This window comes from Bombina bombina, chromosome 1, assembly GCF_027579735.1.
Source record: "Bombina bombina isolate aBomBom1 chromosome 1, aBomBom1.pri, whole genome shotgun sequence".
Taxonomy (NCBI): domain Eukaryota; kingdom Metazoa; phylum Chordata; class Amphibia; order Anura; family Bombinatoridae; genus Bombina; species Bombina bombina.
This window is the reverse complement of record NC_069499.1, coordinates 171291941-171306394: the sequence shown is the minus strand read 5'-3', so window position 1 is coordinate 171306394 and position 14454 is coordinate 171291941. Positions and strand designations below refer to the sequence as shown.

Below are 14454 nucleotides of genomic sequence, written 5' to 3'. Positions count from 1 at the left end.
TGGCTAGCCTCTCCTCATAGGTTAATTTATCCAATCCCCTTATTAGCTTTGTGGCCCTTCTCTGAACTTTTTCTAGTTCTGCAATATCTTTTTTAGCAATCGGTCCCCAGAACTGCACTCCAAACTCAAGGTGAGGTCTTACCAGGGCTTTATATAATGACAGAATTATGCTTTCCTCCCTTGAATCAATGCCCCTTTTAATACATGCTAGTATCTTATTAGCCTTTGAAGCCGCTGCCCTGCATTGTGCACTCATCTTTAGCTTGTTATCTATTACTACTCCCAAATCCCTTTCCTCCTGTGTTTGGCTAAGTCTTGTCCCATTTAAAAAATACGTAGCCTGCTTATTTTTACTTCCAAAATGTAGAACCTTACATTTTTCCGTATTAAATCTCATTTTCCATTCACTTGCCCATAGTTCTAATTTTAGCAAATCCCTTTGTAAAGAGAGTTCGTCCTGCTCTGACCTAATGACCTTACTTAACTTAGTATCATCTGCAAAAATAGAGATGTCGCTATTTAATCCTTGCTCCAAGTCATTTATAAAAATATTAAAAAGAACAGGGCCCAGTACTGATCCCTGGGGGACGCCACTGATTACCTTTGTCCAATCTGAGTATGATCCATTTACTACTACTCGTTGCTCCCTATCTTTTATCCAGTTATTTATCCATGAGCTAACATTTTCAGCTATTCCCAGTCCCTTAATTTTGTGCATTAATCTCTCATGTGGCACTGTATCAAATGCCTTTGCAAAATCTAAGTATATCACATCAACTGATTCCCCTTTATCTATATTTTTACTTACTTCCTCGTAGAATCTAATTAGATTAGTTTGACATGATCTATTTCTCCTAAAGCCATGCTGATTAGAACTCATAATCTTGTTTACACAAATATGCTCATCAATATAATCCCTTATAATCCCTTCAAATATCTTCCCCACTATTGATGTCAGACTAACTGGTCTATAGCTTCCTGGATCATCCCTGCTTCCCTTTTTGAAGAGTGGCACCACATCAGCTTTACGCCAATCCTGGGGTACCATGCCTGAGGATAATGAGTCTTGAAAAATTAAGAGTAAAGGTTTGTCTATAACAGTGCCAAGTTCACTTAACACCCTTGGGTGTATTCCATCTGGGCCTGGAGTTTTATTTACCTTAATATTTTTTAGTTTTTTCCTGATATCCTCTAAACAAAACCCAGTTAGTGGTATGGACTGATATGTTCTATTCTGTTCCAAAGTATCATTCAATGGTTCCTCTCTTGTGTATACTGAAGAAAAAAACTGGTTTAGTACCTCAGCCTTCTCCCTGTCATTATTTATCATGCTACCCTCCACACATTTTAATGTACCTATATTATCCTTCTTAGATTTTTTGCTATTTATGTACTTAAAGAACCTTTTAGGGTTAGACTTAGAATCCTTGACAATTAATTTTTCATTTTCAATTTTGGCTAATTTGATTGCTTTTTGCATGCTTTGTTACATTCCTTATAAATATTGTATGCTGAGTCTGTACTATTTTCTTTTAATAATTTAAATGCCCTACGTTTTTTCCTAATTTCTCTTAACACATTTTTATTTAGCCATAACGGCTTAGTTTTTTTCTTTTTCTTTTTATAACCATATGGTATGTATTGATATGTATATTTATTTAACAAATTTTTAAATATTATCCATTTATCCTCTGTATTTTTATTAGAAAATACATTGTCCCAATTTATATTATTTAATGATTTCCTTAAATCGTTGAATTTTGCTTTCTTGAAATTAAAAGTCTTAGTTAAGCCTTTAAAACACTGCATATGAAAAGAGATTTCAAATGTGACCATGTTATGATCACTGTTACCCAAATGTTCTTTAACTTCTATGTTTGATATTATATCTGTATTGTTTGATAGCACTAAATCCAATATAGCTTTACTCCTAGTTGGCTCCTCTATTAATTGTGACAAGAAGTTATCCCTGAGAACATTTAAAAATCTATCCCCCTTAGCTGAATTACTAGTTTCATTGGCCCAGTTTATATCAGGGTAGTTAAAATCTCCCATAATTACAGCACTGTTATTAGCAGCCTTACCTATTTGGATAAGTAGTTGAGTTTCCTTACGGGTCACTAATGTTGGGAGGCTTGTAGCATGTTCCTAGTAATATTTTTTTAGGATTTTTCCCCCCACTCTTTATTTCAACCCACAGGGTCTCTACATTGTCACTTGTATCATAAATATCTTCCCTTATTGTAGGTTTAAGGTCAGGTTTAATATACATGCAAATTCCTCCACCCCTTTTATTATTCCTGTCCCTCCTAAATAATGTATACCCCTCTAAGTTAACTGCCCAGTCATGTGAATCATCCCACCAAGTTTCAGTTATACTGATAACATCATAGTCCTCTTCTGCAACTAAGAGCGTCAGCTCCCCCATTTTACCTGTCATGCTTCTTGCATTTGTTGTCATACATTTAATTTTCATGTGCTTTCTGCTGCTACTTGGTGTACTTTCCTCTATACTTTCTAATGTGACATTTCTTAAGTCATCCCTTCCTTGAGATATTAAGGGAGTGACATATTCAGAGACTGATCTCTCTGTTCTATTTTGTTCTAATTGATGGTATATTGGTACAATATATATCTATATATATCTATATATATCTATACCTCTATATATATGTGATTATATATAGGTATAGATAAATACATATATATAGGAATATCTATTTATAAAGACATTTATAAAGAACATTGGAATGTGAGATATTTACAGTAAATGCATAGTTAAAACCTTTTAACACACTTTCGTATTTAGAGTAATACGAGCGGTTAAAACAGTTGCATGAAAACACCCACGATAACTGTTAGCACGCAAGTCATAATCTGGCCCTGTATTGCTTATTTTTAAAGCTTCCTTTAGAATTTTGGTGCTCACTGCTCTATATCTTGCATTTTGTCTGTTTTGAGTGACATTTTTGGCTGTTTGGCCAGTACTAATCACTCATTAACTTGTTTTAAATATGTGGTGACATTTTTTCTCATACTGTTTCATTTTACATTTCTGAGCAATACTAGCAACCAACTATGGACTCTTATCTATATATTTAGAGAATCGTGTAGAATTTTTATGTGATATTGTATTAGTTGGTTAGAGTGTACCACAATTATTCAAGTGAATCTTAATAGTCTTTGGGTGGGTTATTGGAACATTTGGAGAGGGTTTTGGCAGTCTCATTCAAATTCTAACAAAGAAAGTTTTAATAAGAGGTGACTTTTATTAGTGGAAGATCATAAGTGCCTGTGGGGCCGATTTATAAATGTGCGGACGGACATCGATAAATGCCGACAGCATACGCTGATTGTTGTCCGCCACCTCAGAGAGCCTGAAAGCTCGCGCGAAATAGGCGCATATGGGGGTTGTTAAATCGTCCCCACTGTGTCAAACTTCCACCGAATCTTACCCTCTAACTAAGCACATCCTCTGGAATGCAATTTAGTTGCATATATATATATATGATGCTGAATTCCCTGCAGGAAATACAGATGAATTTGGGGGCATAAGTAAATAGCCTACATCAAATAGCTATTAGACTCAACATTATTTCTAAAGTTGTAATAATTTTCATATTGTATACTCTGGTGAAATGCTTTATATAAATATAATGCTGCAACACAGAATTTTGTGTTAGACTGCGTGTGTGTCCCCAGCATATCCTTAAAGATATAGAAAAAATATAATTTGTAACAAAGCAATCTATACTTAATATAAAATTGATGTAACTCTGGATTAAATGAAACTAATAATTGAATGGTATCAGCGGTGACAAATAGAGCACTACCCCCTCCCCAGTTTTTAACTTGGATTAAATGCCTGCACCCAGCCTTTGGTATGCATAGTTTGTCTCCAGTTTAATAGTACAATGCAAAATTGCTAATTTAAGCAATGAATTTGAAAGTTGTGCAAATTTACTGTTTATATAAGCATTAGAGACACAAAAATTATGAAAGAGCCAATTAAAAATTCTAGTCAAGTATCCCAACTTGCTTTTCCCCAGAATAATTCCTTATAAATTGTTACCAATGCACCAGAGAACTCTGGATAACATATGTAAATGAGATATACAACATATACAAGATGATGTATATCTCACTTGGATATCTTACCAAGAGTAAATGTATATTTGTGGCTCTTACTTTTTTGAAATGCAAGCTTTTCATATCACTCTCTTTTATCTCCACCATATTTTCATATTGAAATTAGGCATTAGAGTTCCACCTACTGTATATGAGCAATTAGTCCACTAGTTTTGAGACTGGAGCGTGCTTCAATTGTCTCTAAAAAAAATAATAAAATTAACAAAATTAAAAAATACTTGCATTTAAATTTTACGAAAAAAGCAAAACTTACTATGGTATCCATTTGAGCAGATTTAGTCTTTTTATTGCAACTGTAAATATTTTCTATCACTTTAATTATATTATAGTCCATGGGCTATAAATCCCTAAATTACACCACTTAAAATAGTTTATTTTAATTTGCAACGTTCATTATTTTGTTCTTTTAAACTTATTGCAACTAAATTATTTCTAGCCAATGATATTTATATTTGATATCATTGGCTATAAATACTTTCTATATAGGGAGGCTTCTTGTGGTAAGGGTTACACTTAATAATTGTACTTTTCTTATAAAACGTTAGGGCCCCATGCTACACAGTAACACAATTAGGTGCCTTGCTAGAGAACTATCAAGAAAATGGAAATATATTGTATTTTTTGCTTCTGCCTTCAAGAAATGTATTATTTAGTTCTGATAACAAAACTGTTTGTGAAAAATATAATTATTAATTATGGCAATCATCATTTGTTACCACTTAATTCCATCCAACATGACCTTTTATCATCATTATATAACAGAAGTAATAACTAATAACTATTTAATTTACTTTTTTTAATCTCAAAATCATAGACATCATCTAACTAATTCTCCCCTGTATCCTTTCTGTTGTTGGTGCTAGGAAAAAAATGTGTTTTCCTATGGGATTGCTCCCCCAAGTGATCTGGGGGAATCAATAATGCGTCTGATACAGAATGTGGGTGACTCGATGTCCGATACAGACTTGGACAAAAAGCCTTCCTTGGTTTGTATGCTCTGTGCATGTTATTATGGTTTCAGAAAACCAGCACAGTCATAAGCAACTGCTTTCTGCTCTTTTGTATCATTGGGCTATAAGATGCATGCTTGAAAACTTCCATATTATGCCAATTGTCGAACAACTAAATTGCAGTTACCTTACAGTTACTTTGCTTTGCCTTTTTTTAATCTTCTATATTTTATGGAAGCATATTTTTTTTACATTTAAGTTCAATTTGTAATTGAATGAGTTACAATAATTATTGGCTCTATTGTTAGCTCGGAATAATGATCTTTACTGTTGCATCTGGCACTGTGAGAAGCTCAGTGTCCTAAGTCATCTTGATGATGAAATATCTCATATGTTCTGCAGTGTGTATGGCTGCTGGCCTTAATAGGCATTAAGATTTTCACTCCCTATCTGCATGCTTCCAAATTCTATTTCTTTTGTTTGTTTTTTTCTTAAATCTCATGATTGGGGGTTGGGGGGACTCTAGCTGCTTGGTCAAGGCAGAGCAAGGACAATTCTTTGTATTTTTTTAGATCCAGTTAACATTCTCAATTGTAACCTAACCCAAACCTATACTTGTAGGTAGGTGTCTAGACTACTACATGGCAGGAAATAGTTCTGCCATCTAGTGGCATAGGGATAACATTCTAGCAAAACTGCTACCATATAGTGCTCTAGAGGCATGTACGCACCTGAGATTGCATGCCCCTGCTTTTCAACAAAAGATACCAGGAGAATGAAGAAAATTGGATAGGTTGTTTAAAAATGCATGTTCTATCTGAATCATGCAAGTATTTTGTTGGGATTTGCATCCCTTTAAATCCTTGGTGTATATATGGACAGTACAAACGTCTTCTATAAAAAGTTCATATTAGAAGGACATGAAACTCGAAAAAAGCGTTCATGATTCAGACAGAGCAAGAAATTTAAAACAAATTTTTCAATCTGCTTCTCTTATAAAATTAAATGAAAGTGATGGTAAATCCTAGCGTTTGTGAAACGCTAGGATTTACCAGTGGTACAAATAAAGGGGATAAAATACTTAATGCTGAAAGCTCCTTTATTTGTTCCAAGCGATTGCCGCACTTTAGCAGCTCAGTGAAGGCGGTCGCTTGAAACAAGTAAAGGAGCTTTCAGCATGAAGTATTTTATACTTCATGAATGAAGTCCCCTTTATTTGTTCCAATGGTAAATTCTAGCGTTTCACAAATACTAGGATTTACCATCACTTTAATTCTTTCGCCACAGTTTTAAGAACTATATTGCAACAGTAGTGTGTGCAACAAAGAATAACATTGTAACAATCTTTGTTGCAAATCTTTTGCCATATAACATTCAATACTGTGGGGTCGATTTATGAAGCAGCGGATGCTGCTTCCGACCCACTCTGCTTCAGTTCCGAAGCGGAGGTTAAGAAGCAGCGGTCCTAAGACCGCTGCTCCTTAACTCATCTGCCACCTCTGAGGTGGCGGACAGCAATCAGCCCGATCGAATATGATCGGGTTGATTGACACCTCCTGCTAGCGGCCGATTCTGCAGGGGGCGGTATTGCACCAGCAATTCACAAGAACTGATAAATGTGTGGCGGACATGATTCGCTATAGCGGATCATGTCTGTCCGCACCATGTTAAATTGACCCCCAAGCATGTAACTGAGCCTACCTAGGCATGTTCTTCAGCTCAAATGTCAGCTAAAATTTGATAAAAGAAGTCAATTAGATTTTTTTATTTTTTTTCTTCAAATTGTATGCTGTATCTGAATCAGAAAAGCTGAAATTTTCCCTTTAAGTATATGTCTGATAGTGAGTATTGAGTTTTAGAGATAATACTAAAGAACTTTCCATACCTTAATACTCTGTCACATTTTGCCACTTACAATGTATGCAATCATAAGATTTGTATTAGACATTTAATTATGGTTATGTCTCATTTTTCTCTTTTATGAAAATTATCATCTTTTTAATTAACTCTATGATTCCTGAATGAGCATGAGCTTAGAATATTGTCATTTTGATTAAAGGGGCATGAAACCCTTTTTTTTTTCATGATTCAGATAGATTATACATTTTTGAACAACTTTCCAATTTACATATTTGCTTAATTATTTTGGTATCTTTTATTGAAGAAGCAGTAATGCACACCTGGGATGTAGCTGAACACACTTGTAAGCCAATGAAAATGGTCATACAAGTTCAGCCACCAATCAGCAGCTAGTGCCAAGCTTCTTAGCCTATTTATATATGCTTTTCAACAAATTATACCAAGGGAATGAAGCAAATTAGATAATAGTAAATTGAAAAGTTGTTTAAAATTCTATGCTCTATTTGAAACATGAAATATAAATCTTGGGTTTCATGTCCTTTTAATAGTTATTCAGTTTTGAATAAGAATTTATAGATCTTTTGATCTTTTGTAACATGACCCAACAATGCAATCTTTACTCATTAATTTATAAAGTTAGCATAAGCATAGTAAAAAAAAACTAATATTAATGCCTTCAATGCCATCACAATATTGTATAAGAAAATATAAAATCCCTTTTATTTGAGAGGAAAAAAAGCTAATTATAACTTGTTTATTAATATACTATAACAATGCTGATGCCTATTATTTGCGTAACATTTACTAATTTGCATGACTTATTATTTTATGCATTCTGCTTGACATTGATGAAGAATTTTCTCTCTGTGCCTTCTTTCTATTTTATAAAGTGTCCCTGTAGACTATGTATGTCTCATTCCATTCCATAGCATATTAAAGAATATTATTAAGATGACACCTTTAATATGAAAGTTATCTCTATAGCTACCAATAAAATAACATTCTAATTTTTAAACTATTTTATTTTGGTGTTTTAGGGTATTGTACCTGCTCAGTATGAAACGCGTATGGCCAGCGGATTGGTTAAAGGCCATGCTTACTCTCTAACAGCAGTTGAAGAGGTATGATTTCCTATGATTTTAGCATCATTTTCCATCAAAGCACACACTAAGAGATATAAATCAGGGATGGCCAAATGGCGGCCCGAGGGATACATTCGGCCCTTGGTGCTTATTTTTACGGCCCTTCAGGAAACGCAGAACCAACAATGTGTGCCATCATTTTGAGGCCCTAGGGAAAAGTGGAACCAAAAATGTGTGCTTTGGGGGGACCACAACTCAAAAGAACCTTCTGGAGGGAAGAACAGCAGACAAAGTGTAAAATGCAACCTTCCCCTTAAATCTATTATATAACTATATAAGGTTTTAGAGGAGAGAGGAACATTTATTATGTATGAAATTTAAGACACTTTTAAATTCACTTCTTTTTTCAAATGTTGAAAAATAATACACACATAGCATACACTAGTGGGAACTAGTTGTTGATTGGTGGCTGCACACATTTGTCTCTTGTGATTAGCTAGCTGCCACTAGGGCAATGCTGTTCCTTAGCCAAAGGATAGTGAAGCAAATTTTGAGAATATAAGTAAAATGGAAAGTTCTTTAAAATTGTATGTTCTATCCGAATCATGAAAGACAATTTTGGGGTTTCCTGTCCATTTAAAGCTATTAGAAAAGTTCTATTAATGCTGCTATTAATACTGGAAGAGATACATTTGTTTGAAGCCAAGAATGCCAGAATATTTATTAGACACATATTCCCTTAAAATGAACAAATGCTGCCAAGATTAGTTTCAATTAATTGTCCCTGTTTTATCCATAGTTTGAAGGGCTCAGTTTCACACATAGATTATACCCCAAAATAAAACATAAAACAGTAAAAAGGTGAATAAGGGGATGATCCTAAGCTATTTATGTGATGTATGTGATGTGGGATTGGAATAGTGTTTGCTTTACAAAATAATGTTAAGTCTACAATGTTTTATCATGTTCCAAATTCATAAACCGAGATGGATAATAATGTGAAAAAGCCCTAATAAGACTAATATGAGATATCAAAAGCATGATCAGTTTGATAGGAATTAAGAGTTAAATCTGTCATATATATTATAAAGACTGCTAAACACAAAGGGCTAGATTACAAGTGGAGCGCTAATTTAAAGTGCGCCTGTAAATTAACAAAACATCCATGCAATGCGAACGCGAGGTCACGTTCTCATTGAACTCAACTTCAAATATCAGCACACATTAGCGTGCGCTGGTATTACAAATGGAGCGCAAATATCACGCTTGCGAAAGCACAATTTTGCACTCCACTCGTAATCTAGTCCAAAATGTCCGCTTCATTACATAACACAGGATCTAGTCATTAAAGCAATTTTGCCATCAGACAACGTGAACTCCATTATGTATAACTAGTTTTCAAACCTGTCCTCAGGCCTCCCCAACAGGCCAGGTTTTCAGGTTTATCTTGGATGAGAGCAAGTAACATACCCATGTTTACTAATCAGCTGATTATTATTATTATTATTATTATTATTATTATTATTATTATCCATTAACAAAATGTGCACAGTATTTTTATATTTACACCTTTCGAGTCACCAGCCCCAACTGAACATGTGCAAGAATTAACAGAATATATGTATACTAGTCCTAAAGCCTGTGTACACGGGCCAAAATCCCTATCCACTTGGATCCCCTCTCCCTCAGTCCCCTTCCCTGCCGCTCTCAACTTTTTCTGTAGTGCAGGAGTCCACCCCGCCCCCCCCCCCTCTGCTGTCTGATCCTCACTGACTGATCCTTCCTTATGGCCAGGTATGTTTGTCTCGCACTGCAGTCTCTACTGTGCATGACTGCATCGGACAAAAATACCTGGCCTTTTATAATATAGGATTCTATATTTACCTTGCACGCTGGTCTTTGTTGTCTGTTTGACCCATACATTGACATTTCTAAGTATGAGATAAAAATATGTTATAAAATATACACAATTCTATTTGGTTGTACTTTGGCAGAAAATAAGGGTAAAATTGTCATGTTGAAATATTGGTACTTGACCATGTTGAATAATATTTTATTTGTTTCTGACACAGACTACATATAAAGGTGACAAAGTGAAACTTGTTCGTCTACGAAATCCTTGGGGACAAGTAGAATGGAATGGGTCTTGGAGCGATAAGTAAGAAAAAGACTAAAATTCTGTCCAATTACTATGTTCTCATATGCAGCCTATTGATTACAATGTAAAAATAAGTGAGCTTTAGTCATAAGGACACATGCAATAAAATAGTTATTGGAGAGACTGCAAGATAGTCAGCAAACCCTGCTGCTATAGGAATGTGATTATTGATTGGAGCAGGAGCCAAACTACCATTGGTGCAACAGGTGCAGTGGCACCAGGGCCCAAGTGAAGGTGGGGGCCCATATCAGTCAGTCTTTTCATATGTGTGTGCAGAATGTGTACAATCCTAATGCATGGGAGCCTTCTATTAGTGCAAATTGTAGATCTATCTATCTTATTGTCATTGCTTACTACTGAGTTACCTTTGGGGGCCCTCAAAAACATGTTCCGGGGCCCTCTGGTGAGTAGGTCCGCTACTGGATTGGAGCATACATATGTATGCCTAGTCTTTATTAGTTTATCAGTAATATCCTTATTTGGAGGAAAAAAGCATAGTCAATGTGCACAACCTGTACTATTTGTTTAAACTAATATAAGGTGTTTTTGGTTTAAAATGAAATGCTCTATATTCTCTGGGGCTAAAATCCCTTATTTTATTTTCAATAATATGCTGGATACATTATCCCACATTTAAAAATGAAGCTAGGTATGCAGCTTCTAAACCATTGCTGTGCAAATTAAAGTTATGGGTCTTATAGTGACACTGAACCCAATTTTTTTCTTTCGTAATTCAGATAGAGCCTGCAATTTAAGCAACTTTCTAATTTACTCCTATTATCATTTTTTCTTCGTTCTCTTGCTATCTTTATTTGAAAAAGAAGGCATCTGAGCTATTTTTTGGGTTCAGAACTCTGGACAGCACTTTTTTATTGGTGGATTAATTTATCCACCAATCAGCAAGGACAACCCAGGTTGTTCACCAAAAATGGGCTGGCATCTAAACTTACATTCTAGCATTTCAAATAAAGATGCCAAGAGAATGAAGAAAATTTGATAATAGGAGTAAATTAGAAAGTGGCTTAAAATGTCATGGTCTATCTGAATCACGAAAGAAAAAAATTTGGGTTCAGTGTCCCTTTAAGACTACTGGCCTGATGATTTAATGCTCTCAATTTTGTTGAGATTATCTGAGTGGTCTCATCAGTACTGGATGGTCCTTTAAACATAAAGGAAACTTCAGTTTGAGGTCTATACAGGGTTCTGGATGTGAAGGAGAAACAATTACATTACCATTTAATGCTAATAAAAAATCTTGATGATGTAGTGCAATTTTTCTCTATGCCAACAAACCTTTAAATGGACATAAAACAGGTTGAGATCTGTGCATATCCTAAAATCGCTAATTAATTAACAATAGTTTGCATAAAAAAATTGCTGGCAAGAATTTTAAAATAATTTTCAAAAATATGTAAAATTAATTACATAGCTAAGCTGCCTGGAGCAGCCAACTCCACCCCTCTTATCAGTGTTTAGACACAGGCACTGCATTTCATCTAAGTTCACAGCTTCTAGGCATGCTCCAGCAGATAATCCCTATGCTTTTCGCAATCTACCAAAGCACCAATAGATGACGATACAGCCATAAAAGGAATTGGGGGTGGGGGGGAAATTACAGCTTTACAATTCAGAAACTAAAAAAAAAAAAAGAGTTAATGGCGAGGCACTGCAGTATAAATTTGCAGATAAAGTAATTAAATTACATATTATTATATTTTGCCTCTATCCCAACTTGTTTTATGTCCCTTTAATCATCTGGCCCTTCGTCTTAACCGGTCTAACAACTCAGAGTTGGTGAATGTCAAACATCCTGGATTCATTGTTTACTGACAAGCACTGCTCTCAACCAATTGGTCGTGAGCGAGAAGCCGACAGGACTGTACAAATGTGTGGGAACCTTGTCCACATGCGTCTTCATAAATGTAGGTCTATGTTTAGTTTATAACTAAAAAACAAATGAAATGGAGCATTTTATTTTTACCCCAGATGTCCCATTAAAAAAAAAACCAAGAAATGCATGTATGCACATAAAGGACTCCAATATATAACTCTCCCACAGCTTTATTGGTGGACAGGGATACACATCTCCAAGTATCAGGAATAAAAAGTACTTTTATTTGGGTAAGGACATACACACAACCCTAATATATTCTAAAACACCCCTTTTAAATGGAACAAATATGGCTTCAATGTTCCTTTGCTTACACAAACACACACTGTCCTTACTAGCCTAGTAGAGTTAGATATATATATATAAAGGGACATAAAACCCACGTTTTTTTTCTTTCATGATTTAGAAAGAGCGTTTCGTGTTCCTTTAATATACTTAAATACAATAGTTAAGAGTCAGAGAAAAATAAAGATTTAAATAAAAATATACAGAGCAGTGAAATTGTTTTGACATTGGACGCTGTTCAGTAATTTGTGGGCACGGTTTGTAGGGAGTGAAGCAGCATCCACTGCATAAATTTATCATTGTACATAAAATACTTTTGCAGCCCTGCCCCCTGATCTCATGCACCCAATTGCACAAGACCAGGGGTTGTCAATCACCTCGAGTGGATCGGTCTGGAGGGATTTAACTATGACACCTAGGCGGCAGGGAGAGGTTAGGAAGACGACTGTAGCCTTATAAATGGAGTCCAATGTTTATATTATATTTGGGTAACATGCCCTTAATTCTGCATCCAGCAATGAGAGGAAATTGCTCTACTAGTCTTTGGGTATAATCCTGTCTATATTTTTTCCATTGAAATATATTTTTATTCTCTCATGGTTTTCATCAGTCATAAAAAGGTGTTCTTTAAGAAAGATGGACATAAACCTTCAACATTTTCAATTAAACATTTATTATTTTGTACTTATATATTTAATGTGCAAACATTCAATTGTTAAAGGGACAGTCAACACCAGAATTGTTGTTGTTTTAAAAGAAAGATAATCCCTTTATTACCCATTCCCCAGTTTTGCATAAATTAACCAACACTGTGATTACCTTGTATCTATGCTTCTGCAAACTGCCCCTTATTTTAATTCTTTTGACAGAATTGCATTTTAACCAATCAGTGCTCACTCCAGGGTAACTTCACGTGCATGAGCTCAATGTTATCTATACGAAACACATGAACTAATGCCCTCTAGTGGTAAAAATGCATTCAGATTAGAGGCAGTCTTCAATGTCTAAGAAATTAGCATATGAACCTCCTAGAATTAGCTTTTAACTAAGAATACCAAGAGAATGAAGCAAAATTGGTGATAAAAGGAAATTGAAAAGTTGTTTAAAATTACATTCCCTATTTAAATCATGAAAGTTTTTTTGGGACTTGACTGTCCCTTTAATATTCTGTTTATGAGCATGTTTCATAATTGAAAAGTGTGAATTGTTTGCTAGTTCAATATTGTTATGAAACTAAGAAGCTAAGAAACTAATACCTAGATTTCGAGTTTTGCGGTAACAAGGGTGCGGTGCTAGCGAGCATTTTTTTCTCACCGCTCACTTAAGACAACACTGGTATTACAGGTTTTTTAAAACCCGGCGTTAGCAAATCTGCTGCCCCCAACATCGCCGACACCTACATTATAGTTATTAACCCCTAATCTGCCGCCACCTAACTACATTTATTAACCCCTAATCTGCCACCGTCAATGTTGCCGCCACTATATTAAAGTTATTAACCCCTTAAATCTAACCTTAATCCTAACACCCCCCTAACTTAAATATAATTTAAATACATCAAAATAAAATTACTATCATTAACTAAATTATTCCTATTTAAAACTAAATACTTACCTATAAAATAAACCCTAAGCTAGCTACAATATAACTAATAGTTACAGTGCAGCTATTTTAGGATTTATTTTTATTTTACAGACAACTTTGTATTTATTTTAACTAGGTAGAATAGTTATTAAATAGTTATTAACTATTTAATAACTTCCTAGTTAAAAACACTAAATTACAGAAAATAATAAAATAATTACAAGAATTTTAAACTAATTACACCTAATCTAATCCCCCTAATAAAATAAAAAAGCCCCCCAAAATAATAAAAAGCCCTACCCTATACTAAATTACAAATAGCCCTTAAAAGGTTTTTTTGCGGGGCATTGCCTCAAAGTAATCAGCTCTTTTACCTGTAAAAACAAAATACAATACCCCCAACATTAAAACCCACCACCCACACACCCAACCCTACTCTAAAACCCACCCAATCCCCCCTTAAAAAAAAACTAACACTACCCCCTTGAAGATCAC

General features: G+C 34.8%; 1 protein-coding gene across 1 annotated transcript in view; it reads left to right on the top strand.

The window, feature by feature from the left end:
- CAPN3 (calpain 3) overlaps positions 1-14454 on the top strand; it is a 337900-nt gene that overhangs the window by 135950 nt on the left and 187496 nt on the right. The window contains exons 6-8 of the mRNA XM_053697721.1: positions 5013-5135; positions 7997-8080; positions 10114-10199. Of these exons, the coding sequence (XP_053553696.1) occupies positions 5013-5135; positions 7997-8080; positions 10114-10199 (293 nt within the window). The remainder of the gene's footprint in view (positions 1-5012; positions 5136-7996; positions 8081-10113; positions 10200-14454) is intronic.